The sequence below is a fragment of the Moschus berezovskii genome, chromosome 21, assembly GCF_049115385.1.
Source record: "Moschus berezovskii isolate FMDL1 chromosome 21, NW_MosBer_1.0, whole genome shotgun sequence".
In the NCBI taxonomy this organism is placed as follows: Eukaryota; Metazoa; Chordata; class Mammalia; order Artiodactyla; family Moschidae; genus Moschus; species Moschus berezovskii.
Window position 1 is genome coordinate 36,908,197 of NC_142480.1, and position 25,356 is coordinate 36,933,552.

General features: G+C 53.6%; 1 protein-coding gene and 1 long non-coding RNA gene across 2 annotated transcripts; one reads left to right on the forward strand and one right to left on the reverse strand.

The window, feature by feature from the left end:
- Positions 1-1,431: 1,431 nt before the first annotated feature.
- On the reverse strand, positions 1,432-9,439 carry LOC129550439 (uncharacterized). The gene is made up of 3 exons (XR_008684831.2): positions 9,321-9,439; positions 2,608-2,700; positions 1,432-1,752 (listed from the first exon to the last, which is right to left on the reverse strand). It is a non-coding gene; the product is annotated as an uncharacterized LOC129550439 (long non-coding RNA).
- SNX33 (sorting nexin 33) lies at positions 8,540-22,929 on the forward strand. Its single transcript, XM_055418106.2, has 2 exons — positions 8,540-11,668; positions 18,070-22,929. Exons 1-2 carry the CDS (start codon positions 10,207-10,209, stop codon positions 18,321-18,323), a joined length of 1,716 nt encoding a protein of 571 aa, XP_055274081.2. The 5' UTR covers positions 8,540-10,206; the 3' UTR covers positions 18,324-22,929.
- Positions 22,930-25,356: the final 2,427 nt, after the last annotated feature.

Here is a 25,356-nt window from a genome sequence, read left to right on the forward strand (position 1 = left end):
AATAGTTTTATCATTTTATGCATCCCTAAGTATACTGAGAATTTTCTTACTTGAAGCATAGCCCATGGATCAGCAGAGAGCTGTTGAAAATGCAGAATTTCAGACCCCATTCCAGACTTACAGAATCAGAATCTGCATTTAACCAGCTGCTGCTGCTGCTAAGTCACTTCAGTCCGACTCTGTGTGACCCCATAGATGGAAGCCCACCAGGCTCCCCCGTCCCTGGGATTCTCCAGGCAAAAACACTGAAGTGGGTTGCCATTTCCTTCTCCAGCATTTAACCAGATCCCCAGGTAATTTGCATGCATGATATTTGAGAAGCGTTGCTTAGATGATATCATATGGAATTTTATAATATATAGCTGCAGTTGCTTTTTAAAAAACTGCTGCATTATATTCCATTGTTTTGTTGTTGTTCACTTGCTCAGTTGTGTCCGGCTCTTTGCGACCCCACGGACGCCAGGCTTCCTTATCCTTCACTGTCTCCTTGAGTTTGCTTAAACTCATGTCCAATGAGTTGATGATTCCATCCAATCATCTCATCTTCTATTGTTCCCTTCTCCTCCTGCCTTCAATCTTTCCTAGCATTAGCGTCTTTTCCAATGAGTTGGCTCTTTGAATCAGGTGGCCAAAGTATTGGAGCTTCAGCTTCAGCATCAGTCCTTCCAATTAATATTCAGGGTTGATTTCTTTTAGAATTGACTGGTTTGATCTCCTTGCAGTCCAAGGGACTCTCAAGAGTCTTCTCTATCATCACAGCTTGAAAGCATCAATTTTTCAGTGCTCAGCCTTCTTTATGGTCAAACTCTCACATCCATATATGACTACTAGAAAAACCGTTGTTTGGTTCTGTCCAATTTATTAATCCATCTCCTATTGGATTTATTTTTTTTTGAGTGACTATTTTTTAGCAGTGCTATGTTCCTGTAGGTTTCCTGTTGCACCTATGCAGTAGCTAGTAGTACACATCTTGAAGTTGAATTACTGAGTTGTAAATGATGCGTGAACATGTAAAGTGCATGCTCAGCTTTATTAGCTATTGTCAAATTGCTTTCCAAAGGGGCTGTACCAGTTTATATTCCTTTGTCACTACATGAGAGGTCCCTTTGCTTCTCATTCTTGACAGTGCTAGATTGGTAGACTTTTTAAATATTTGTGAATCTGATGAGCGTGTGATGGTATTTCACTGTGATTTTAATTTGCATTTCCTGATGAATAAAGGTTTCATATATGTTTCTTCCTCTGTGGAATGCCTCTTTGTGTATTTTTCTATTGGTTTGTGGGGTAGGTAGAATACTGACACCCCCCACAAGATTTCCACCCAGAGCCTGCAAATGTTACCTTATATGAGAAAAGGGATTCTGCAGATGTGATTAAATTAAGGATCTTGAGACAGTGACATTGTCCTGGATTAACTGAGTCAGTCTCATTAATTACAAGTGTCCTTAGAAGTGAAAGAGGGAGGCAGAAGAGTCAGGGAGATATGATGATGCATGCAGAAGTCTGAGGTGTGATTTCTGACTTTGAGGATGATTGGGAGCCAGGAACAGGGGAGTGTGGGCAACCTCTAGAAGCTGGAAAAGGCAAAGAAATGGGTTTTTTTTTTACCTGGAGTCTTCAGGAGGAACATGGCCCTTGCTGACACCTTGATTTGAGTCCAGTGAGATCCAGTTTGGTTTTCTGGTCTCGAACACAGTGAAAGAATAAATCTGTGTTGTTTTAAGCCACTAAGTTTGTGGTAATTTGTTGTAGCTGCAATAGGAAACATACAGATTGTTTGCTTTTTTTTTCTACTTCATTTGAAGGTGTTCTTTGTATATTCTGGATAGTAATCCTTAACTAATTACCTTTGGTGTACAAATATCTTTTCCCAGTTTGCACTTCATCACCACCCTTCATATTCCCCTAGCCTCACTCCCTTCCATCTTCAGCCTTTGTTCAGTGTGTGCGTGAGGACTCTTGGTTAACTCCCTTCTCCCCAGACAATAAACATAATAAATAAGTAAATTATATTTGTTAGGTGATAAGTGTCGTGAAACAAAATTGAGCAGGATATAGGAGAGCTTGGGGTGAGGATGGGCTGTAATTTTAAACAGAGAATGTCAAGGGTCTTACTGAGAAGGTAATGTTTCATGGTGGGTTAGCCATGTGGATATCTAGAGGAAGAGCATTTCAAGAAGAGGAAGCAGTGAGTGCCTTAAGATAGAAATGTGCCTGGCATCTCAGAAGAGGAATAACAAAGTCATCGTGGCTGGAGCAGAGTAGGCTAGTAGGTGAGGAAGAGGGGCTCAGATAACAGAGTCTCCACAGGCTCTCTTAAGGTCTTTGATTTTTAGGTTGAGTGAGATGAGGACACTGGAGGGTTTTGAACTGAGAACTGACATCTAACTTATGTTTTAAAAGAACCACTCTGACTGCTATGTTGAGAACAGACTGTCAGGAAGCAGGGGTGGAAGCATAGAGGCCATTAGGAAGTTGTGGTGATGCTGGTGAGAAGGGTGGTAGCTGTTGTGAGATGCCAATGAGAGAGGAGTTCCAGAATAAGGAGAAAGGTCAAAGGATGGCTCCAGTTTTGGACCTAAGCAAGTGGCAGAAAGTACTCATTACCTGAGATGGGGAAGATTGCCAAATAGAACAGATTTGGATGGCAAGATTAGAAATTCAGCTTTGGACATGTTGGGTTGGAGATGTCTACTAGACCTGCAAAGAGAGATGGCAAGGAGAACGATATGTAAGTCTGGTGTTTCATTTTTTATTTTTCTTTTTTGCCAAACCTCGAGGCATGCAGGATCTTAGTTCCCCAACCAGGTATAGAACTTATGCCCCCTGCAGTGGAAGCATCAAGTCCTAACCACTGGACCACCAGGGAGTTCCCTCAGTTTGGTATCAGCCCAGAGAAAGGCCTGGGCTGAAGATTTAAAATTTGAGATATTATTGGCAGAAAGATGGTGTTTGAAGCCATGAGTCTGGGTAAAATTGTTAAAGAAGTGAAAATAGAAAAAGACAAGAGGACCATGCTACTAGTAGGCACTCTGGTGTCAAGAATTACTGACTTTTTGTCCCTTTCCGTCATTCAAGATGTCAAAGCGAGGTGCGAAATTCTGGATTTCCTTGGGTCTTCCGGTTGGAGCCATGATCAACTGTACTGACAACACAGGAGCCAAAAATCTGTATATCATCTCTGCGAAGGCAGTCAACGAATGACTGAAGAGACTTCCTTCTGCTGGTGTGGGTGACATGGTGATGGCCACAATCAAGAAAGGCCATACATCCAGCTGAGAAAGAACATACATCCAGCGATGGTAATTTGATAACGAAACTCATACTGGAGAAAAGATGGTGTGTTTCTTTATTCTGAAGATAATGCAGGGGTCAAGAGTAAACAATCCCTGGAGGAGGAAATGGCAATCCACTCCGGTATTCTGTCAGTGCACGGGCAGAGGAGCTTGGCGGGCTACAGTTCATGTGGGTCACAAATAGTCTGACACGACTGAGCAACTGAGCACATAGTAAGCAGTAAAGGCAAGATGAAAGGTTCTGCTGTTACAGGACCAGTTGCAAAGGAGTGTGCAGACCTCTGGCCCAGGATTGCATCCAGTGCTGGCAGCATTGCGTGCGTCTTTGATGTATTTGTAAAAAAGATGTAAAATAAAAATTATTTTCTCCCCCCCTCCCCTGGGAAAAACAAAAACAAAAAACAGAATTATTGGAGAGAAGTGGATGAACCAGTGTAGTAGAAGGGAAACCCGCAGAGTATGGCTGGCCAGTGCAAATGAAGAAAGTCTATCCAGGGGCAAGGAGTGATCAACCTGGTCAAATGCTGCAGAGAGCCTAAGTACAAGAGAAGGGCTGAGAATAACCATTAGGTCATTGATGACTGATAAGAGTTTCAGTGGAGTGTGAGATTGGAAGAATGGCTAGAGGGGTTTAAGAAGAGAAAGGAAAAATGTTGCAAGCAGCTGTTAGAGATGGCTAATTTGAGGAATTTGCTACAAAAGTGAGCAGATAAAGGGACTTGCTAGATGGTCCAGTAGTTAAGAATCTGCCTTGCAATGCAGGGGGCAAGAATTCGATAGTCAGGGAACTAAGATCTTATGTGCCCGGGGCAACGAAGGCCGCACGCAGCAACTTCAGAGCTCTTGCGCTCTGGAGCCCATAACATGCCATAACAAAGATCCTACATGCCACAAGTGAGACCTGATGCAGCCAAAAAAAAAAAAAAAGCAGAGGTGTGGTGCAGGGGGAATAGTTGTGGCGGGGGGAGTGGAGTCAAGAATATTTTTTAAAGGTGTGGATTGACTCTTCCCTCAATATCCACATCTTATTGGTTGTCATTCCAGCCTGTTCTACCCCCATAAAATCCCCAATTTACCTCTCCCCAGACCATTACCTTGCCTAGAAAATCCCATGGATGGAGGAGCCTGGTAGGCTGCAGTCCGTGGGGTCACTAAGGGCCGGACACAACTGAGCGACTTCACTTTCACTTTTCACTTTCACACATTGGAGAAGGAAATGGCAACCCACTCCAGTGTTCTTGCCTGGAGAATCCCAGGGACGGGGGAGCCTTGTGGGCTGCCGTCTATGGGGTCACACAGAGTCAGACATGACTGAAGTGACTTAGCAGCAGCAGACCATTACCTCAGGCCTTCATCATCTCTTGAATGTATTTCTGTAGTAATAGTCCAGTGCGTTTACCATGCTAGCTGCCAGCAGAATCGGCCTGGAAACCACCGGCCATAGTTCTCCCTTGCTGATTCCTTTTCTAAAGGAGGAAAGCTGGGATGGGGGATGGATGCTGTTTCCTGTATCTGAGTCAGGGTCCCAGCAGGAGAGGACACACTCCAATTAGAATAACACGAGGAGAATTTAATAAAAAATTTCCCAAAAGAGTGGGCAGGGTGTGGGGAACTCAGGTTAGCACAGCTGCCTGAGAATAAGGTGGGTCCTGTTACCCATAGGTTTAAAGAGAGTTGGGAATAGAAGATATAGGTTCTGGAAATCTCTGTGAAGCTTAAGAGTGAGTTTTCCTCAAGAACCTAAAAATAAGGTGGCCACCGTGATACAGAAACCACCACCTCCCTCGACAGATACGGAAGTAAATCTAAGGTGTAAATGTGTATACATGTGTGACTTGGGCTTCCCTGGTGGCTCAGTGGTAAAGAATCCACCTGCCAATGCAGGAGTTACAGATTTGATCCCCAATCTGGGAAGAGCCCACACTCCATAGAGCAATTAAGCCCATGTGCCACAACTATTAAGCCTGTGCTCTAGAGCCGGTACTCCCCAAGAGAAGCCACTGCGACCACTCTAAAAGCTTGTGCACCCCAACTAGAGAGTAGCCGCACAAGCTGCAACTAGAGAAAGCCTGCATGCAGCAACAAAGACCTAGCACAACTAAAATAAATAACATTATAAATATGTGACTGAAGCATTTGGGAACCAACTAAAGACCATCAAGATGGTGGCAGGGGGTCCCTCTGAGGGGTGGGGTTAGACTAGGGGTTAGGCTGAGCGCCGAAAAACTGATACTTTCAAACTGTGGTGTTGGAGAAGATTCTTGAGAGTCCCTTGGACAGCGAGATGAAACCAGTCAATCCTATAGGAAATTAACCCTGAATATTCACTGCAAGGACTGATACTGAAGCTCCAATGCTTTGGCCACCTGATGCAAAGAGCCAACTCATTGGAAAACACCCTGATGCTGGGAAAGATTGAGGGCAGGAGGACAAGGGAGTGACCGAGGATGAGATGGTTGGGTGGCATCATCGACTCAATGGACATGAGTTTGAGCAAATGCTGGGAGACAGTGAAGGACAGGGAAGCCTGGCATGCTGCAGTCCATGGGGTCACAAAGAGTTGGACACAACTGAGCGGCTGAACAACACTAGTAGGGTGAGTAGAAATCCCATCTATTATATTAAGTGAGCTAATAAAGGTAAAATGCTTAAAACAGTCTAGCACTCAACAGGAGAAGGCACTGGCAAGCCACTCCAGTACTCTTGCCTGGAAAATCCCATGGATGGAGGAGCTTGGTGGGCTGCACTCCATGGGGTCGTGAAGAGTCGGATACCACTGAGTGACTTCACTTTCACTTTTCACTTTCACGTATTGGAGAAGGAAATGGCAACCCACTCCAGTGTTCTTGCCTGGAGAATCTCAGGGACGGCGGAGCCTGGTGGGCTGCCGTCTATGGGGTCGCGCAGAGTTGGACACGACTAAAGCAACTTAGCAGTAGCAGCAGCAGCACTCAACAAGCACTAAGGGAGTAGCTGCTTCTGTTAAACCAAGTTTGGAGAGAGGTTCTGCAAATGGAAGAGAGATCATAGAAAAGGGGTGTCCTGAAAGCAGCTGTGGGAAACATATTCAGGCTCTGGTCCTGGCGATCCTAGGCTGAACTGAGTCTTTAGAATCAAGGCTGCACCTATGGTTGAGGGGACCAGACCTCAAGGTTTCTTGGCTTGGAGAACCATTGGTTCTTCCCATCCTGGGGCATTCAGTTTCACTGGACTAAACTTACGGTAACTGGGCTTCCCAGGGAGCAGCTCAAATCGCCTTCATCTATTGATGCATAAATTCAGGTGTGCCTGGACAGTTGAATTTCTTTTTGCAAAGTAATACCTGGGCTTCTGGGGTTTGCACATAAACCTTTATTCTGGTCAAATGCCAGCTCTGCGTGGGGCATTGGATCTACTCACTGAACCAGTGAAATTGACTTTTGGAGCCAGAAGCCTGCAAATTACACCCTTCAAAACAACTCAAGGTGGGGAATTCCCTGGCAGTTTAGGGGTTAGGGCTCTGTGCTTCTACTGCAGGGGGCATGAGTTCTATTCCTGGTTGGGGAACTAGAAAGAAAAAAAACAATAGCCCAAGGTGCCCACCTTTATAGCACCACCTGGTGCCAGTTAATCTAAAAGTGGGAAGTATGAGCATGAGGGGGAAGGAGGTCCTAGTTAGAGGAGGTGGACAAGGCTCAGGGCATAGCCAGGAAGGGGAGTAGGGGATGAAGTCTTTGTTCATCTTAGATACCTCCTGTCGACTTAAAAAAAATTGCACAACATGAGAGTTGCAAGTTAAGTTTTATCTGGGGCAAAATGCCGATTGTAGCCTGGGAGACAGCACCTCAGATAGCTCTGAGAAACTGTTCCACAGAGGTAGGGGTTGTGGGGAGGACAGTATATATGTGACTTTGGTAAAGGGGGAGTACATTGTAATCAAGCAAATATTTTTTTGTAGAAGTTTCTGCTAGTCTTGTGAAGCTTCTGTTAATCAGCATTAAGGATTTTAGTTTTAGTGCTTTTCTTAAGATGAGGAGATATGAGAATTGGGCTCATAAAATCAGCTCCCAAGAATATCTGTCTGAAGACCTATCCTGCCAGTTTTTCCCTGAGCACAGAGTGCCTCATTTCTGCTTTCCACCCTGAACTCCTTCAGGGGTGTTGAAGGTCAGTGCTGCAGAAGCACATGCTTTAATCCTTGTAGAGTTAGATAGGTAGATGGCAACTGCCAATTTGTAGTTGACACTCCTCCTCCAGGAAGCATTCCTTGATCCTTTTCAACCCAGGTTGGGATAGGTGCTCTTCCAGTCACACTTCATGGCACTGACCACACTGGGCAGAGAACATCGCTTTATTTTCCTGATCCATCTGAACTTCTGGTAGGTGAGGACAATGCCTTATTCGTCTTTGTAGCCCAGGAGGCCTGGTACAGAACACTCAGTTAATATTTCCTTGAGTGCATGGTCAAACGAATGAGACAAAGACAGAATGAATGGACAGAGGACCAGGGTTGTTACTGTCAGGTTGCTCAGGCGTGTCCAACTCTGGTACACCATGAAATGCAGCATGCCAGGCTTCCCTGTCCTTACTATCTCCTGGAGTTTGCTCAAACTCATGTTGACTGAGTCGGCGATGTCATCCAACCATCTCATCCGCTGTCACCCCCTTCTCTTCCTGCCCTCAATCTTTCCCAGCATCAGGGTCTCTTTCAATGTGCCAGCTCTTCTTATAAGACAAGAGAGTAGATTGTAAACTCTCCCGGGCAGGCACCCCCACTGCCTTCTGGTACCCTGATCCCCAGCACAATGTCTGGCAGAATCAATGACCAGGGTCAAGTACGTACCCTTTACCTCTTCCCAGAGCCCCAACCCGACCATTCCTCTCGTCTCCATGGTGCTAGCAAAGACAAGACATGGTCTCCGCCAGCCGCCCCACAAAGCACGACGGAAACTGATCGTGCCTACTCTTGTTCCCCATCACTATAGATGTAGAGTCTTGTCTTTCTCTCTGAAGGGAATCGCCCAGGACAGGGGTTCTCCTGGCCCTGTGCGTCTAGGGTACTAGGACCCGCAGCAGCCCGTATCCCAGCCTGCTCAAGCTTTTTCCATGAGGGCACCGCTGGCTCTGGGGCCCCCTCCAGAGAACAATCCCCAGGCGGCGCCACGGCCGCGTCCCGCCGGAGCGGTGGAGGGGCGGGGAAGCGGGTTCCGCGCACCCTTCCTCCACCTCCCGGGTCCCGGCTCTGGCGCTCTCCTTGTAGCCCCGCACGTTGCAAACTTTCGGAGCTTTCCTCACTTGCGTCACGGAAAAGGCAAGAGGGTGCCGAAGCCCGGGCGGTGAGGCAGCGGCTGGAGAGCTCCCCCGAGCGGCGCTTGAGCCCCTCGGGGCGAGAGGTGTCTCCCTGAGAGCGCGGACAAGCTGCGGGGGTGCGGCTGCCCTAGGGGCTGGCCCCGGAGGCTGCCTCTCGTCTGCGATCGATCGTCTCCTTGCTCTCGCATCCCGATCTCCCCGCGAGTGAGCGAAGGCGCCCGCCACAAGAGAAAAGAGAGGAGTAGGCGGGAGCCAGGCTGCTGCGTCCCAGGCCCGCGGGAGGGCGGAGCCGGGCCGTCCCTGGCCAGCCAGGACGCACGGAAGTGCCGCGGAGTTTGCCCAATTCCCCAGCCTGCTTTTCCTTCTCCCTCCCTCTCCCCACCCCTCAACCCCCCCATCCCCGTCCCCCCCGCCGGCTATTCCCTCCTTCCTCGGGACGCCACCTCCCGGAATCGCCTTTTTTTCTGTTGTTTTGGATCTGGCTTCTCGCTGGCGGCGCCGAGGAGCCCCGAACGCTAGAGAAGAACGCGGGCTCGGGGCGCAGCCCGCCGCCCACCGGCGGGATCCCGCAGGGCAGAGCGGAGGACGGCCGCACTGACGGCCGGATAGACGGCCGGCCGCACCATCAGCCCTCCGAGCTCTCTCCAAACTCCTGTTGAGTGTGTGCGTGCACGCGAGGGGTGGGGGGGGGTGGTCTACGTCCGGCGCGCCGGGGCCGGTTACCAAGGGGATTACCTTTGGACGGGGGTCCTTGGACTCAGATCAGGGTCATCTTCAGGCTCAGAAACTGCTGAGGAATTAGGCAAACAAAAGAGGCCACTCAGCTAGTGGCCAGGAGTCGCCCGAGCGCCTCGTCGGGTCCCCTCCTTTCCCCCCGGTGGGGGCTGGCCGCTTGGGGGCGGGGAGAGGGCACCCGAGCCGGCTGGGGGTTGGGGGCCGGCCCGGGCCGCCGGGTCTCAGAGTTGGCCGGCCTGTTGTGTAAGCCTCGGTGCTTGTTTTCCCGGCCTGGCTTGTTGTGAAGCCGGACACATCCACCCCTGGATTTGATTCAGGAGACTGCCGCTTTTCTCCTTGCCCCTCTTGGATTTTCTGGATTTTTGAAAACCCAGTGGCCCAGGAAGAGGAGGAGGAAGGAGATCTGCAGAGGAATGTGAGAGGCTCCGGAGGCCCAGGCTGGAGGAGCCAGAAGGAGCTGGGAGCCAGAGCTGCCGGAGTTTCTGGGACGGTGGTTTCCGAGTGATTCTCTTCTATTTTAGAACATTGTTCCAGCGGAGAGTGTGGAATTCTTGCCTGCTCAGGGCTGGTTTTCTCCAAGTCACTTGACTTTTCTTCTAGGAGTGGGAGGAGGAGAGACTCTCCCCTGCAGGGGCTGCAGAAGGAAAGGAGGAAGACCAGGGACATGAGCCCTCCCGGCTCACAGGCATGTGCGGGCAGACCTGGTAGGGCCGATTCTGGGCCGTGGACATTGCTTTGAAGAGAGGGTGCTCAGACCCCGAAGTAAGGGCTGGGAGACTGAGGGCTGTGGCCAGCCTTGAGTTGCCCGTGCATCCTCGGACACCCTAACCAGTGTCCTCAGTTCTGGGCAGGACTCTCCTCATCGTTCTCTACCACTGGCCCAGACATGGCACTCAAAGGGCGAGCCCTCTATGACTTCCGCAGCGAGAACAAGGAGGAGATCAGTATCTGGCAGGACGAGGACCTGGTCATCTTCAGCGAGACCTCGCTGGATGGCTGGCTGCAGGGCCAGAACAGCCGTGGGGAGACCGGGCTCTTCCCTGCCTCTTACGTGGAGATCCTCCGTTCTGACACCGGCTCCAACCATGCTAACTACTCCGGCAGCCCTGCAGGCTCTCTGGGCACCCAGGTGAGCTTGTATGACAGCTCCAACACTTCCAGGAGTGGTGGCGGCAGTGGCTTTCTGTCAAACCAGGGTAGTTTCGAGGAGGACGATGACGATGACTGGGATGACTGGGATGACAGATGCACGGTGGTGGAGGAGCCACGGGCCGGTGGGTTGGGCACCAACGGGCACCCTCCGCTCAACCTCTCCTACCCTGGTGCCTACCCCAGCCAACACATGGCCTTCCGGCCCAAGCCACCTCTGGAGCGGCAGGACAGCCTGGCATCTGCCAAGCGAGGCAGCGTGGTGGGGCGCAACCTCAACCGCTTCTCCTGCTTCGTGCGCTCTGGCGTGGAGGCCTTCATCCTGGGTGATGTGCCCATGATGGCCAAGATCGCTGAGACATACTCCATTGAAATGGGCCCTCGAGGCCCCCAGTGGAAGGCCAACCCCCACCCGTTTTCCTGCTCCGTGGAGGACCCCACCAAACAGACCAAATTCAAGGGCATCAAAAGCTACATCTCCTACAAGCTCACACCCACCCACGCCAGCTCACCTGTCTACCGGCGCTACAAACACTTCGACTGGCTCTACAACCGCCTGCTGCACAAATTCACTGTCATTTCGGTGCCCCACCTCCCGGAGAAGCAGGCCACAGGTCGCTTTGAGGAGGACTTTATTGAGAAGCGGAAGCGGCGCCTTATCCTCTGGATGGACCACATGACCAGCCACCCTGTGCTGTCCCAGTATGAGGGTTTCCAGCATTTCCTCAGCTGCCTGGATGACAAGCAGTGGAAGATGGGCAAACGCCGGGCTGAGAAGGACGAGATGGTGGGCGCCAGCTTCCTGCTCACCTTCCAGATCCCCACAGAGCACCAGGACCTGCAGGACGTGGAGGACCGCGTAGACACCTTCAAAGCCTTCAGCAAGAAGATGGACGACAGCGTCCTGCAGCTCAGCACGGTGGCCTCGGAGCTGGTGCGCAAGCATGTGGGAGGCTTCCGCAAGGAATTCCAGAAGCTGGGCAATGCCTTCCAGGCCATCAGCCATGCCTTCCAGATGGACCCCCCTTTCAGCTCCGAGGCCCTCAACAGCGCCATCTCTCACACGGGCCGAACCTATGAAATGGTTGGTGAAATGTTCGCCGAGCAGCCCAAGAATGACCTCTTCCGGATGCTCGACACACTGTCTCTCTACCAGGGCCTGCTCTCCAACTTCCCGGACATCATCCACCTGCAGAAAGGTAAGAGCCAGTGTGGGCTAGCGACCCTGACAGCGTCTGTGCTCTGCAGGGCACAGGGCTATGAGGATGGCCTCAATGGAGCAGAGCGGCTCAGCTAGTCTTTCGGTCTCTGTCCCTTTTGTCCATTCAGAAGGGTGTTGAGCACCTAGCAGATGACAGGTGCTATTCTAGGTACGGGGATATGTGTGGGCAGGTCTGGTGCCTGTCCTCACGGAGTTCACTGTTTACCTTCTTGTCCGTTCATTCATTCACTTATTTTCTGTTTCTGTCTCCTTTACTCATTTACCCATTATACATCGAGTCCTCCAAGTTATTAGGCTGGATTCTGGGAACACAGAGCTGACCAGGGCCCAGGCCTTGCCCTTGAGGAGCCCACAGGCTTATGGGGGACATGGACACAGACCCAGATAACAAGAGCACAGAGCGTAGCCTATCTTCCCGCTTGTCACCAGTTCACCTCCCTGCCTTTGCAACTTTAGAGACTGTTCTCATGGCTGCACATCCTATCTGTGAGCTTCCTCCCTATCTGTGTTCAGGAGGGTTGACTCCCCATTTTGCAGATGAAGAAGCTGTCCACAGAAGGGTGGCTGCACAAGGAGTCCGTGGCCTAGCTGGGACTGTCCCTTCCTTTTGCACCTCCCCAAGGACACATGCATTTTGGCCACCTCCCAAGCTCAGCCGTGTGTTCAGTTCTCACGGTCTCCTCCCTAGGGGAGGGACAGGATGGGTCCCTGTTACTGTGGGGCTGTCAAGGAACTGCCAGGGAAGTGACTCATAGCCGGGTCACCGAGGGGCACCTGGACTGCGCTGAAGGAGAAACCAGGGGTCCAAGGCACTGCCCACATGGTCCATCCGATTCCCCCTTCCTGAGCCTGGCTTCTCTTCTTGCCTGAGCACTGAGTCAGGAGCTGACCCAGCAGGTGGCTGAGTCTTGCGGACTACAGGCAGGGCAGGAGGGAGGTGTGGTCCTCCCCAGGGCTGCTTGGTAACTCAGGAAGAACGTCTGTAGGGCGTGGGGCTGGCTCTCAGGCCCCTGAGCCCTGAGGTCAGGCCTGGCTTGGTGGAGCGTTTTTCCTCTGGGCGGGGCCAGGAAGCTGGCTCTGCACTGAGCCTGGGGGACAGCAAACATCACTGCCCTACCTTGGTCACTGGTAGTAAACCAGCCGTGTTCACCTTTTGTTGTTGTTCAGTCACTAAGTTGTGTCCGATTCTTTGCAACCCCATGGACTGCAGTACGCCAGGCTTGCCTGTCCTTCTCTATCTCCCGGAGTTTGCTCGAACTCATGTACATTGAGTCAGTGATGCCATTCAACCATCTTTAGGAGGTTAACTTCTAGAACTTCTCCAGCTTCCAGACTCTTTTCTCCCCTTACTTTCTCTTCCTCCTTCTCCTCTCTGCTTTTTTTTTTTTTTCCTTCTCCACATTCCTCTCTTCCTCCTTCCCTTCTTTCAGCTTCAGGAGACATGACCTGAGTTCTGGTCCTGGCTCTGCCCCCAGTTTGCTGTGTGTCCCTGGGCAGTACCTTCCCCTTTCTGGGCATTAGTTCCTGAATCTGTAACACAGAGTGTACACTGTGAGCTCTCAGGCCTTCAAGGGGGTGGGGTGGGGGGAGAGAGTCCTGGGGAGGGTCTGGTCGAGGACAGAACAATGCCTTAATTTCGGTTCTGAGTTCTGGGCAGGGACAGGGTAGGGGTGGTGACTGGGGCCGGCTGGCCCACTGGGGCAGGTGTCGCCTTGTGCGGAAGTAGAGCCACGCTCACTGTTGCACTAGGGCCTGGGAAAGCTGGTTCAACCAGCTCCTCAGATGGCATGTTCCTGTGTGGGCAGCAGGAGAAAGGTGAGCAGGGGCACAGTGATGAAACAGCTGCTCACATGCGTGTCTGGGGACCCTCCACCCAGGGCAGAGCTGGGGCAAGAAGGCAACCCTGTACTCAGGGCTCCCAGGCTCCCATTAGAGCAGGAGGGAGTAAAGGCAGTCTGGCCTTTCTGACCCTGGATCAGAGGGGACAGAGCTGAGAGCGGCCACTTCTGAGTTTCCACTAGAGGCTAAGATTAGGGGCCAGTGGTCCTCTGGGGGTGATGTATTCAACCTCAGACAGAGGCCACACCCACCTTCCCTTACCCAGAGGACCCCTCTCCATTCAGCCAAGGGCTTCGGGGCTTACTATTCCACTTTCTAGGCTCTGTACCACCACTCCCAGCCCTGTGTGGGGCAGGTACTACAGTGGTTAGGGAGTGGGGCTTGACTCTAGCTGAGACAGAGTTGGGCAGGCTTTGGGGAACCACAGCCTGCTGCAGGGAGAAGAGGTCCCACGGTGGCCCTGTGGATAGAGACCTTTCATAGAGGGAGGAGCAGGAAAGTCGGGCCCTGGGTGCCCAGGATGCTGTCAGCCTGTTCATACACTCTAAGACATGGTGAGCATGTGGAAGAGGCTTTGGAAGGAAGGAGACAGGAGGCCTGGTAGGGTTTAGGAGACCAGAATTTGGACAAATGTTGTCTTTGAGGTGACCCTGATTGAGTTCCTTCCCCTGAAAAAGCTTAGGAAAATGGGCCATGGAACACATTTGGTGCAGAGTTGAAGCCCACCAGCCTTGTCTGCCCACCAGCCCAGTCCCTGGAGCTCAGTTCAGGCATTTCTCCTAAAGGGAGAAGGGTAACCATGTGATTTATCATCCAAACCAGAGCAATCTTGTGGGGGGAAAAGAGAGCCTTGATAATAGTTAATCTGGGACAGCAAGGGGAAATAGTGACTGTCCAGGGCCCCTGCCTGAGAGCCAGCCAGGGCAGGACTCTGTCCTAAGACTCATCACAAACCATGGAGGTCAGTGTGGGTCCCTCCATTCTCAGATGAGGGGCAGTGAGGTGGGCTGATCATCAGAGCAGGAATTGGAGCCCCAGTGTCTCTAACTCCACAGCCAGGTTGTTGCCACTGTGCCAGACAAATGGAAGAGGGAGCTCCCTAGGGGTGGGTGCCTGGGGTAGACAAGCCAGAAGGGGAAGGACCAGAGAGAGAGTTGGGTGCTCTCGCACCAACTCAGCTGGCATCCTCTGTGAACTGGAGGCAGGCCCTGGACCACACAACTTGCATGGAGGGGCCATGGTGCTCACAGGTTGGCCAAGGCAAACTGGCTCTGCCCTTGCAGGACCAAGTTCTACCCTGGGGCAATAGATGGGTCTAGCCTCTGTGCTCTGGGCCATCACCTAGCTCTCCTTCTACCTCCCCTCCTAGGCTCCCATGAGCAAAGAATCGTATGGCCACGAGCCACCACCAGCTGGGTCTTGGCTGTGACTGAAAAGCAGTTTGCGCCTAGCTGCACATAGCATCTGGAGCTCTTATCCTGTCAGGCTCCATCCCAAGTACTTTAAACGTATTAGTTCAGTTAAACCTCTGCTCTAACTAGAAGGCAGGTACCATCATTATCCCATTTTACTGATGTGGAAACTCTAAAGTGCTGTACTGCCCTGAGCAGCTGTCAGCAGCATTATGAGTAGTCCAACCTGTCCCATTTGACAGTGGGGAGACCTGCAGTCCTTGTTGGAGGTGACACAGTGGACTAGGACCTAGACTTCCTGCCCTCAACCTAGGGTAGGGACAAGATGGATTCACGTGGGAGTTTAGGGACTATGCCTGAGACCCTGGGGATCTGAAACTCCAACCTTCCCGTCCATGTTTCTGGGATCTGGTCTATAGGACAACTGCCAGGGCAGGAGATGCCTGGGGTCCTCAGCTCTCTCAGTGTTAGCTGGTACCAGTCCCACGTCTGAGTCACAGTGTGGAGGTGACAGAGAGCAGGGTGGGGCCTCCTCTGGCCCCCATAGCCTTTGCCCCCCATCCCTGGCTCTCTGCCTGTCTGTGGATACCTAGCAACTGCAATAGATTCATTCCTATTATCTGGGCCTCAATTTCCTTCCTCTAAGGCCATGGGCTTGTGCTTAGTCTGACACTTTGTGACCCCATGGACTTTGTAACCCACCAGACTCCTCTGTCCATGGGATTCCCCAGGCAAGAATACTGGAGTGGGTAGCCGTTCCCATCTTCAGGAGATCTTCCCAACCCAGGGATCAAACCTAGGTGTCCCACACTGCAGGTGGATTCTTTACCATTTGAACCACCAGCGCAGCCCAAGGCCATGGGCTATTTAAGGCCTTAGATAGCTTCTTAAATGCACATCCATCCCCACCGCACCCAGACTTTCTCAGGAAGGTGGAATCCAGGCTGGTGTGTTTCCTTTGCTGAAGCCTAACTCTAGTTTCTTTGTCCAGCGGTTTTCTACCTTTCTTCTTCTGGTTCTTTCTACCCCTTGGGACCTTCTCAAATTCCTGAGTCCATTGTCTGGATGCCTCACGTATGTGCCTGGAGGACCTGGCCTGGGCTCCCTGCAGTAGAAGTGGTGTCCACTCCCCGCTCTGCAGGGCTCCCTCGGGGCCAGATATGCCGCACTTTGCAGGCAGGAAGGAGGCTGGGAGCCCTTGGACAAGTCCTTTCCCAACAGGGCCTGGGTTTCCTCTGAAGAGTACTGGCATGGTGGTGGAGGTGAAGGTGGGGGCTGGACAGCTGTCGTCTAAGGCCGCTCCAGCTCTGAAGCCTCTCATAGGGGTCTCATCTTGGTCCCACGGTCAATCCCTCTCCTTCTGCCCAGGTCTGGGTGATCAACCTGGGGAAGGGACCCAATTTGGAAGAATCTGAATAAATCAATAAGGATGGAACAAGAGGCAAGAAGAGGTGGTTCAAGGAAGGTGCTGAAAGGACTGAGTGGGCTGGGAGCTGGGCACTGCAGAGTTCTTTTCGATGCTATGTGAGCAGTCCTAGAAGTGTTGCAAACGTGAGTCTGCCTGCCCAAAATGCCACTATTTGCTGATTAGCCACACACTTGCTGTCTTCCGTGGGTGCTGCTCCTTTTAAAGGCAGGGTTATTTCCAGCACATAGTTAATGCTCAGTAAATGCGTCCTGAATGCATCGAACGACTTGAGAGTAAACAGATTACGTTTCAAAGGTCCCTGAGAGGCGCCCCCTTAAGGAAGAGGTGGGAAGCATTAAAAACAAGCCTGTTACTCATGTGCAGTGGGTGCTTTTGAAGTGCTCCGGGAGCATGCTGTCCTCTGTGCCAAGCCTGCCCACCTCCATACTCTTCTTCACACTGTGGATTCCCTACAGCCCTGCAAGGAGGGCCTGCCAGGCACAGGCAGACTGCCTCCCTGGCTCAGCAACTGCCCACTGACTTCAGCACAGAATCAGTCAAGTGCCCCGTTAATTCAGAACTGAAATCCTTTCACCAAATGCTTGTTGATTCACTCAGGTTCTTCCAGATTGGGTCCCTTCTGCAGGTTCATCCCCTGACTCCCCATCTGTCACCTGGTTATGACAATGGCCTCCTCTAGTCACCTGGGGACTGGGGTGAGGAGGGAGCAGAGCCTATACGTGAGAGACACACACAAAGGAAAACTCCAGGTGGCCTTTCAGCCTCTGTTCTAGAATCAGCAGTGTGATGGGGGCAGGGAGAAGGATGCTCCATGTGGGAGTGGCACCTGATCAGAGCCTTCAATTATGCATAAGGATCCAGGAGGCAGAGATAGGGAGGTAGGAGAGAAAGGGTGAGTTTGATGAATGTGGGGTTGGTGCGGAACAGGTGCAGGGGTCAGCTCCCAGAGGGCCTCCCGGGCCAGGAGAATGGGGGACCTTGCTCTGCAGGCCAGAAGGAAGCCAGGGGAGACCTGGAGCTATGGGTGCCAGCCTGGCTGCTCTTCAGGTGATATGGAGAACCTCTCAGAGGTTGGGACTGAAGTGGGGAGACCCAGGGGGAGCCTGTTGCAGCAGTCCAGTGAGATTGAATCAGTTTAGCAGACACATATCAGAATCTGCATGGGCTAGGCTTTGTTCTAGGTGCTAGAGACATTGAGCTCATACCTGGAGGGACGCAGTCAGAAAAACCACAGAGAGGTAAGAGCTGTGGTAGAGGGAAGCCCAGGACACCTGGGAGCAAGAGAGGCACCTGATGCAGTGGGACTGCCCAGCAGGCTTCCTGGAGAAGGTGATATCTGAGCTGAATGGGGAACCAGCCTGAGGGGTGATGAGGCCTGTGGTGGCTGGGAACAGCCTGGTCCTAGAAGTCAGTACAACTAGCAGGGCTGTGACCCGTCAGGTGTGCGCTGCTGGTGGTGCTTCAGGTTTGGAGGGAAGATGGTTCATCTGGCTTAGGACATGCTGAAGGTGAGGGTTCGGGGGACATCCCGGTGGAGACATCAAGTGGCTGGACCATGGGTCTGGAGTCCAGGAGGGAGGCCCGAGTTGAGCCGATGAGGGTACCGTCTGCCCTCGAAGGGTCTCAGGGCAGGGTTAGGGAGCCAATGGGAGAGACCGGAGCCCTAACCGCCCTTAACCTCCGCTCTGCCTATGCCAGGCGCCTTCGCCAAGGTGAAGGAGAGCCAGCGCATGAGTGATGAGGGCCGCATGGCACAGGAGGAGGCTGACGGCATTCGCCGGCGCTGCCGAGTGGTGGGCTTTGCCCTGCAGGCCGAGATGAACCACTTCCACCAGCGCCGCGAGCTCGACTTCAAGCACATGATGCAGAACTACCTGCGCCAGCAGATCCTGTTCTACCAGCGGGTCGGCCAGCAGCTGGAGAAGACGCTGCGCATGTATGACAGCCTCTGACCGCGTGGCCCACGCCCTCGACCCGCCCCTGGGGCCTTCCCACGACAGCAGTGCCTGGAGGGCGGGGAGTTGGGGGTGGCCCTTGGAGGAGTCATGAATATCCCTGGGAAAGTCCCCCACCCCGTAGAGCTGGGGGCACAGCGGGGTGAGAACGGGGCCAGGAGCCCTCCAGGCCCAGGCCTGGGCTGCTGGTCAGTCACTTGAGGCCAGGCCAGGGTCTTAGCTTCCCCTGGAGCCTATAGTGCATGCCCATCTGGCCACTTCCCCCTCATTCGTTCAGTAGATACGCGGGCCTGCTGTGGTCGGACACTGGGCATCCAGGACTGCGACACGCCTGCTCTTGTCCCCAGTTGAGGTGGGGGTCAGACGCAGAAACAGGCAGGGGCAATACAGAATGATCGATGGTAAGGAATGGGCTTCTGGAAGCTCGCAGAAGGGACCACTCGTTCTGCCGGTCAGGGATAACTCCATGGAGCAGGTGACATGTGAGCAGTGTGTCTTGAAAGATGACAAGGACCTGCCAGACAGTAAGTGGGGACAGTGGATGGGGAAGGCATTCAGAGGAGAACAGCCCGGACAAAGCTGTGGAGGCATAGAAACACCTCTTCTCCTCTCCTTTATCTTTCCCCAGCAAATTTGGTGTCCCCTTGGTGTGTCCCCTTGTCTGACAGAGGGTGGGGATCTGCCTGGCTCCCATGCCCCTGTCCCTGCCCCGCTCCCCCCACCACACCCCACAGGAGGGGCTGCAGGCTGACTCCCTCCTGACTCCCCCTTCACCAGCTGAGCCCCCTCACCCCCTGGCTAGGGGACCATGCAGCATCTTTGTCCTGGGCTCAAGGTGCTGAGACAAGCCACAGACCCCAGGATTTTGGTGGTACCTGCCTGGAGGGGACACCCGGTTACTGGGTATTTGAGTTCACCAGCCATAGCTCTCACACTCCTGGCAGGCTTGGACCTTCGGCTCCCAGGGGCTAGCTTACCCGTCGCTCCAGGGATCCCGGGCCCACCTGCCCATCACCAGGCTCACTGTGATGCCATCCAGGTCCTGGTGGGATCGTGCTGTCTCCCACTCAGGTTTACATCCTCAAGGGGGCTCTTCCCACACCCCCAGGTCGGGGTATGGTCAGAAACTGACAGATGCCACTGCTGGTCCTCCCGGGAGGTCATGGCTATTTCTGGCTGCTACTGCTTCAGTCTTCATTCTTTCTTGTTTTCTTGATAAACCTTTTCCAATTAAGATAACAAAAGTATGACTCCTTATTTGGATCCTGGGGGGGATGAGGGTGGAGGGAAGGATGGAGCCCTAGTTGTCCCTGGGAGCAGCTGGACCAGAGTCTGAGGTCGTGATGGGCATAGCATTCACTCCAAAACCTCAAAAGTTGGTGGGGGGAGGGCAGTGCTGGTGGTCGGGGCTAGCTGGGGGCCTCTGGGTGGCCATGGACCCCAGCTCAATGCAGACCCTTCCTAGACCTCACTGTCCTCTTTTCTTAAACGGGTGGAGTCCTGCCAGGGGTTTGGCTCTGCTGCTCTGTGATCCAGGACTGAGGGTCACATGAGGATGGGACAGTCTAGTTGACAGGGGGTTCATCTCCCCAGGAGGGCATATCCCAGCCTTACCCCCAGGAAAGCCCAGTCCAGGAGATGGGGTGGGACTCAGACCCTGTGTCCTTCCCTGGCCCATCCAGTCCAGGGTGCCCAGCCCTGCAGTGGCTTCCTGGTTGGAAACTGAGGTGGACCCCCGAGCTGTGCCCTTGGGTGTGTCCTAGACAGGATGGACAGGAATCTGTTTGCACACAGCAAAGAGGAGGGCTGGGGGGTTGAGGTTCTCTTGGGGGCAGTGGAGACTCGGTGGAGGGAGGGCTGCTGGGGTCCGGGCATCAGGGGAGGCTTTGGCTGGGCTGGGGGCTGTGGGAAGTCACGGCAGTGAGATGGAATAAAGGGCGGCAGGTACAGCGGGGTAGAGGCGGCAGAGGCTCCCTGATTGGGGCAGAGCGTCCTCAGAGGAACTTCTGGAATGGGCCCCTGGCCCTGGGTCAAAATTAGGTCAGATTTGGGACTTTCTGTGGAATTTTCCCCTCTCTCCTCCCTGCCCTCCTTCTTTCATTTTCCAACCCATCTGAGGACCTTCCCACCCTTAACCTCTTCTCAGCTTCAACCTCTAGGCAGCCTTCTGCAGTGAGCTCTCTGACCATGGGGAGAGGCAGGGGTGAGGGGGTGTTCTTCCCAGGGCTCGAATGTGTTGAGTGATGGGAATGCTCTTAACACCAGATCCTGGAGAGTCCCCTGTTCATGTTTCCTGCCCTGGGAATAGCGTCGCCTCTTGTGTCTCTTGAGAGGGGTGGCCACCTTCCACACCTTCTGTCCTCAGGGTGAGGGGGCTTAGTCTGACATGTTTCTCAGGAGGGGCTGTACATAGGAAAAGTATCGAGAAGAGAAGGAAGGGAAGGGAAGGACGGGCCAAGCCTCTGAGGTCTCTAGGCTGGGACGGACGTCTGTGTGGTGGAAGCGGGGATGTCACAGCCCTTCTCTCTGTGTGGGTTGGGGTGCTGGGGCAATTTGAGGTTGATCTGGGCTGGCCAGCCTCTTTCAGCAAGGGCCGGGGGATCAGTGTGCGTGGGGGGCCAGTCTGGTGATGGCTGGGCCTGCTGGCCGGCCTCAGTCACACGCCAGGCAGATGTTCCAGACTGAGCTGGGCCCAGCTGCCTCCAGTTTCCTCCCTTGGGAGGAGGGTGGAAAACAAGGCCTCTCTTTCTGCCCTGGGCAGCTAGCAGGACCTGGAGGTGGGGGGCAGGGGACCCCAAGCCCGTCTTGGCCCAGCCCAGGGAAGGAGTCTCCTTTGTAGCCTCATATAGGGGTTGGGGAATGGGGATGGCTCTGTGATCCCGCACCCTATTGCTTCCTGGGCACAGGAGGGCCATGGACCACCGGGCCACTGCTGGGCCATGGCTGCAGCAGAGCCAGGCCTGGTCACAGACATAGTTGCCCAACCCAAAGCATATACAGCCACACAGCCTGCCCATGGGCACACAGGTCACACCTGGCTACACACACACACACGCATGCATGGTCACACGCTGACACACCTGCACTCCTAGCCACAGTGCGACAGTCGCACATCCCCAGCCACGCCCACACTCGCCCACACCCACATGCGTGTTGTCTGTCTCAGTCACTTTGTCACTCATAGCCCCACCATAGGCCTGTGCACGCAGGACTCACCCAGTGGCACACACACTCAAGACACGCATGGCCACAAAGTCACACGTGCGCAGAGCGAAGGTGTCATACACATAGATGCTCTTAGACTTGGCCTGCATCACCTCCTGGGGGCAGCAGTCCGGATCTTTCATTATCTGACACCACCAAGTTCAATTCCTCGTTGCACAGATGGGAAACCTGGCTATATCACCCAGTGGGGATGGGGTATGCTCTGGGGTCAGAGACCAGTTCCCAGTAGGCTCTGTGGCCTGGCCTTGGCCACTCCCGGGCAGTCCCTGGGGCCAGGCTGCCTCTGAAGGCCCCTGGCTGAACCCACTCTACAAAGCTCCAGGCATCTTGCATCTAAGAGCCAGGATGTGGTGGGCAAGTCCCAGGCCTGGGCGGGAGGAACATTCCTGCACCATCTCCTCCCCAAGCCTGCAAGGACTGGGCCCGCCCTGCCTGCCCGCCCGCTGACTCAGGCCTCCAGGAGCCAAGCCGGCTTGGCTCCCTTACCCACCCCAACCCACCCCAACCTGCTTCCCCGCTACTGCAGCTCTGATCCCTCTCTCTGCTGCTTGGGGCAAGAGGAGATGGTGAGGCCTTGGCAAAAAGACCATGAGGAAGCATAAAAATTCACCTCCCCCAGATATAGCTCAGAAGGGCTGATTGTGAAACCCCGCTCCAGGCTTTGGCAAAGCTTTTTTCCTTTGGTTTTGTTTGGTTAGTCAAACCCCAATGCAGTCTAGTCTGTTTAAAAAGCAGTGTCTTACACAGTTGCATCCTCCTTGGTCCACATGGCAACCCTGGTAGGCAGTTATGCCATTTCACAGATGAAGAGACTGCGGCTTGGCCCGAGAGAGGGTGCGACCTGGCTGGGATCACACAGTGGGTCAGGGGTGGGGGTAAACTTGAACCCAGCTCTCTGGCCTCATTCCCTAAAGTTACCTTGATTAACTCCAGAGGGGTTGGCAGATCTTAGCTCCAGAGGTGTGAAAGAATGGGAGGCTGGCAAACTAACTGCTGAAATGTTCAGGGACTTTGAGGGTGGGGTAAGTCCCGCCAGCCCCCCAGGGATGAAGAGGCTGAGGGCGGCATTGCACAGCGAGGTCTGCAGTGACTCAGGGTCTCCATTCACAAATGAACATGTGCGAGGAACATTACTTCATTTTTCTGTAATGACCTGAATTTCCTTTTTGCTTTCTCGTTAACCCACCCAATAGAAAAGTAGTCTGAAATCAATCTTGGGACCCTCCTTTCCCCAGGGAGGCATGTAAGTTTTGGGGTTGGCATGTTTGAAGACTCTAGGCAGGCCCCTGGCACTTTGAATTTTAGAAGCTGAATCCCTGATCCTATCACTCATATGAAATTTTGCCTGCATTCCTCATTAAAGGTCATTCATATATACCTACTTGAGTTGGGTTCAGTTAATTACTTGACAATGTCCTGTCATGTCGATATTTAATTAAATTTTATTCATTTTGATTTTGTCTTTATTTTATTTTGCTCTTTGGTGTTTTGCTACTTTTTGTCTACCTGGCTACAAGCATTGTTGTGGGTCTTGCAGAGCCCCTGGATCCTGGCACTGGGCCTGTGTGCCCACCGTGGTCCCAGGTTAGCACTGGACCTTTGGCTCATCTTCCCCAGTCTCCTGCCTTCCCACCACCTGCTCCTTTGATCCCACCCTTAAACCTCTGTGGGTCTGGCCCTTTTTCAGTTTGGGGCACTCCAGGTTCCCTCAATTGTCCCTGTACCTTGTGGGCCTCAGGAAACCTGAAGGGGCTGGCAAAATCATTCCACAGCCTCCACCACACATTCAAGCACCAGGTGTTCTGGGAAGCTGCTTAAAGGCCCTGTGCAGCCCTTTGTCTTCTGAGGTCTGGTTCTGCCTGGGAAGGGGTTCAAGTCCCCACTGCGCCTGGATCTCCCAGCATCTGGGGCATCTACCATCCCCGGGGCAAGCGGTACCGTGGTGGACAGTGGATGGCCAGTGCTTCACAACCACCCAGTATGCAAGAGATAATCAACATCATTTCACAGACCAGGAAATAGGGCCCAGTGAGGGAGGTGCAGAGTAGCAGAGCTGGTGTGAATGGTACCCAGGATCTGGGCTACCTCTGGTGGGGAGGCAAATGACTGATGCCTGAGGTAGGAGCTGGGGGCTGTCTGGTGCCTGGAGGTACCTGAGGCCTCTTCTGGGCTGACTTAGTCCCTTGGCTGCCATTGGAAGGAATGCTGTGGGTGAGGGTAGCATGAGGCTCCTGCAAACAGCCCTGCTGCCTCCCAGACACAAAGCTCCTTTCCCTCCACCACTCAGAAGCAGGACCGACATGGCTGAGCCTGAGTACAAACCACTCTACACCTGCTTGTCGTCGGGATGTTACGTAATGCTGCCATGCTTCCGCTTCTCCATTTATAACAGGAATTCCAGATGGCTGTTAGGAGGGATCTATGAGCCAAACATGTCAGCGGGGCAGTGGTTACACACAGCCAAGGGCCCAGTGAGGAGCATGGGATTACCAGCCTCCGAGCAGCCCTAGAGACAGGCAAGACCAGGAATACCGTTACCCGACTGAATGAGTGAGAAAACTGATTGGATGAGCCCTCTAAGGCCACCCAGTGGGTGGATGTCAGGGCTGGGCCCGAGTGCACAATAGCGGCCATTGAATGGCTGCCATGTGCTGCTCCATGCTGGGCACTGGCCTCAGTATTCCCATGAACTGTCTCCTTGCTCACCACGGTCTGGAAGGTGAGAACCACTTCTGGACTTCTCCGGCAGACGGAGACTCAGAGGCAATGAGTCACTTGCGTGAGACGGTGCAGCTGCTGGGTGGCAGGCAGGACTGACTTCTGCCTGGACACAGCTGTGCCCTTCCCACGGCACCAGGTGCCCTTCCAAGGCTGGCAGGCTGGTTGGTGGGCAGGGGTGGGTGGGCAACTGTCCTGTGGTAGAGCGAGTGCAGGAGTGCTAGGAATCGAGGGGAATCAGTGGGGAGGTGGTGGGGATTGGTGGAGGTGAGAATGCGCCTTCAAGGCAGCAGGTGGAAGGGCAGAGGGCTTGGCCCACAGCGAGCGCTGAGCAAATATTTATTGAGTGATGATTTTCTGTGGGCTTTTCTGATGGCTCAGGCGGTAAAAGAATTTGCCTTAGGCTGGGGTATGGGAGCAGGATCTGGAGGCGACTGGACAGATGAGGCTGGGGGCAGAGGGCTGGGTTCCGGTGTCCAGGAAGAAAGTGAGTCGGGCACCTCCTGGCTCAAGGGGCTGACATGGGAGGCGGTGGTGAGGGTTGGTAAGGAAATGCTAGGACTGGGGACCGTGTGGGTGCCCAGGCTGAGTTGGAGAGCATGGGGGCTGTAGTCCTGGGGCTTCCGTGTGGGGCAGGGGAGCGCAGGCAGGGGTGGTGTGAGGGCTCTGTTCCTGGTGTCCCAGCGTGTGTGCATCCCACTGTGTGCTTGCTGGGGGGCTGACGCTGGGTGCTCCTGTGCCCATGTGAGGTCCCCACTGGGGCACTCTGTGCCTGGAGTCAACCGGCTACACATGCTCCCCGCTGTGTCCCCAGCCCTCACTTCCAAGTTCAGGTCCTGCTTTGGAATCATGCTTGAAAATGAAGGCAAAAGTTGCTCAGTGGTGTCCGACTCTTTGCAACCCCATACAGTCCATGGAATTCTCCAGGCCAGAATACTGGAGTAGGTAGCCTTTCCCTTTTCCAGGGGATCTTCCCAACCCAGGGGTCGAACCCAGGTCTCCCACACTGCAGGCAGATTCTTTACCAACTAAGCCACAGGGGAAGCCCAAGAATACTGAAGTGGGTAGCCTCTCCCGTGTCCAGGGG